General features: G+C 33.1%; 1 protein-coding gene across 1 annotated transcript in view; it reads right to left on the reverse strand.

Annotated features, from left to right (window-relative positions):
* The window catches only part of LOC106473864 (membrane metallo-endopeptidase-like 1), a gene marked incomplete at its 3' end in the record, with an annotated part of 32,794 nt that overhangs the window by 15,633 nt on the left and 14,084 nt on the right, over positions 1-3,077 (reverse strand). Inside the window, exon 6 of the mRNA XM_022402258.1 lies at positions 770-972. Within this exon, the coding sequence (XP_022257966.1) occupies positions 770-972 (203 nt within the window). The remainder of the gene's footprint in view (positions 1-769; positions 973-3,077) is intronic.

A 3,077-nucleotide genomic window follows, 5' to 3' on the forward strand; every position in this document is an offset into this window, starting at 1 on the left:
CAAGTAAAGTATCTGTGAAAAACAACAAGTAAAGTATCTGTGAAAAAACAACAAGTAAAGTATCTGTGAAAACAACAAGAAGTAAAGTATCTGTGAAAACAACAACAACAAGTAAAGTATCTGTGAAAACAATAACAAGTAAAGTATCTGTGAAAACAACAACAACAAGTAAAGTATCTGTGAAAACAATAACAAGTAAAGTATCTGTGAAAACAACAACAACAACTGACGACTATATTAACATACCATTGTTATAGATTTGTCCTCCTTAACTACAATAATAACATACCATAGATCCCCAAACACTAAATATAGCAGTAACATACCATTGTTATAGAATTTTTTCTCCTTAATTGAACCTATTTTTGTCCCTCATCTAGTATTGTATTCTTTTAACTGTAAATAAGAAAACTGTGTAATAAAGTCTTGTTTTATCCCTAGGATTCCAATATCATAAGTTGTGGTACAAACATAATACATAGTAACATGAACTAAACGATTATTTATTTTAAACGTGGCAGGAATTTAGTTTTAAAGAATAGAAACTCTTTCCCCAACTATTGATATTTCCCCTTCGTCCCGCTCGTGAAATATTACATTCGGTGATAGTGATCCATCATTTAAGGTGAGCTTTAAAAAGAACTTTATCAAAATGGAGTTTGTAGATTTTTTAATATTAATTTTGAATTGTTTCGGGATAGAGATGGAGTTGAAGAAGCAGAGGCAAAGCAAAAGATCCACACTGATGATGGTATATCATGAGACTTACTTGTATTATGTGAACAGATGCGTTCTTGGTGTCTGGACCGACCCACTGGGCTATGAGGATATCCGCTCTGTACAGCCTAAGATTGGCTATGGTCTCTATCCAATCGAATTCTTCCTCAGTCCAGCTGGATGAGATCACTGGCCAATCACCAGTGTTCTTTAAGAGCTCAAGTAGTGGCGTTTCACGTCGTTCCTCAATCAAACCTAAAACAAATTAACTGGTATTAATTATAAAAATGACTAGATAACTTGATGAAATTTAATTGGAGATTTACTGTAAATTTTTAATTACTAAAACTTAACACAACACAAAAAACAACTTTCTGCTTAAGTATTTAAAGAATAAGAATTTAACACTTGCTGGTGTTAGGATTGTAAGTCTATAGAATTTATTTCTTTACCACGTGAGAAATAATAAATAAAACCCAAAATAGTTTAGTTATACAGTAAGATAAATTTGTTACTAAGCGAGCTAAATATGTGCCTTAAAATAAAAGACATACATGTCCTTACTTTTCAGCATCTTGTCATGTCTAGATGCCTCACATAAAACTGCAATTTCTAGATATAAACTAGGCTTAACTCCTGTTAGGCTTAGTTTGCACTCGCTAATTAAGTGTCGCAATCTCATGACAAACCTCTACTCACATTTTATTACCGAGTCGAATGAAAAACTGATTATTATATCGGTATTTGCGCCGATAGGTGGCACTATCGACAGAATACAGGATTTGTGAGTTATCAGGAATTAATAATTCAGGTTAAGAATCCACTTTTTTTTTTTTTTACAGGAACTGATTTTATTAATCCATTTTAAGTGCGTTAACCCAAACACCTGAATGAAATACAAAATCTTGATCAACATAGTACAAAAAGATTTAAATGATTTTCATGCCAAATCGTTTTAATTAAGCTGGGACTTAAAAAGAAAAGGGTCTTAATGATTATATGCTAATTTCTCTTTTTTCTTGTTTGTAATTAAGGACAAAGCTACACAATGGGCTATCTGTGCACTGCCCACCAAAGGTATCGAAACCCGGTTTCTACTGTTTTAAGCCTGCAGACATACCGCTGTGCTACTGGGGGCTTACATGCCAAACAGTTCTAAACAATATATGTAAAGACTGACTTTCCTGTGTAGGTTATTCTTGCCAAACAGTTCTAAACAATATGTGTAAAGACTGACTTTCATGAATAGGTCATTCATGCCAAACAGTTCTAAACAATATGTATAAAGACTGACTTTCCTGTGTAGGTTATTCATGTCAAACAGTTCTAAACAATATATGTAAAGACTGACTTTCCTGTGTAGGTTATTCATGTCAAACAGTTCTAAACAATACGTGTAAAGACTGACTTTCCTGTGTAGGTTATTCATGTCAAACAGTTCTAAACAATACGTGTAAAGACTGACTTTCCTGTGTAGGTTGGTCCAGTTGTCAACGCTATTTTCAAGTTTTGAACAACTCGACTTTCAAGATCCGATGTTTCCGTTTATCAACGTTATATTTTAAGCTCTGTGCAAGAACTCAGCTAACAGATGATTCCGCATATAAAATCTATCTTTAAGTTTTGTACAAACAAAAAAAAAAAACTTTTCAAATAAATCATATTTGTAAACGGTATCTTTACACTACGGATTTTACACGCCCAACAGTCGTACATATAGTTCTAGTCTGTAAGATAAAAGAAACACGCACACACATGCGTGGTATTGAGATGTCAAAAAAAAATAAATATGTTTTTATCTTTCACGAACCCTCTAGTGGACCAGTTTACATACTCACAATGCTTAAAATCCGGTGTTCGAATCTCCGCGGTGAACAGAGCATAGATAGCCCATTGCGCAGCTTTGTGTTAAAACAGGAACCTCACCTTTCCCGAGTTATTTATCTTGGTTTTACATCATGAGAACACGCGTAGTTTGATTTATATGCGCTCGAATACTTGGCGGGTTTTCCATAAATAAAAATATCAAATGTTTATGTTTAAATAAAAATGCCTAGAATAGATGGACATTTATAAAACAGGACCTGCTTGGTTGGAGGAAAACTAATTGGTTCATATATTAGCATTTATAAACTATAACATTACAACATGAATCTAAACTTTCTGTGTGTTTGTTGTCCGAGAAAGACAGCTTCTGAAGAAACTGATTACATTTTTAAATATATGTATATATATTCAACCCTCAAATAAGTGGGGCAAGTTAGATAATTGATTTATAAGATACGTACTTTCATTCCTACATAACAAGTTAGATAACTGATTTATAAGATACGTACTTTCATTCCTACATAACAAGTTAG

Source organism: Limulus polyphemus, unplaced genomic scaffold (assembly GCF_000517525.1).
Source record: "Limulus polyphemus unplaced genomic scaffold, Limulus_polyphemus-2.1.2 Scaffold6572, whole genome shotgun sequence".
NCBI lineage: Eukaryota > Metazoa > Arthropoda > Merostomata > Xiphosura > Limulidae > Limulus > Limulus polyphemus.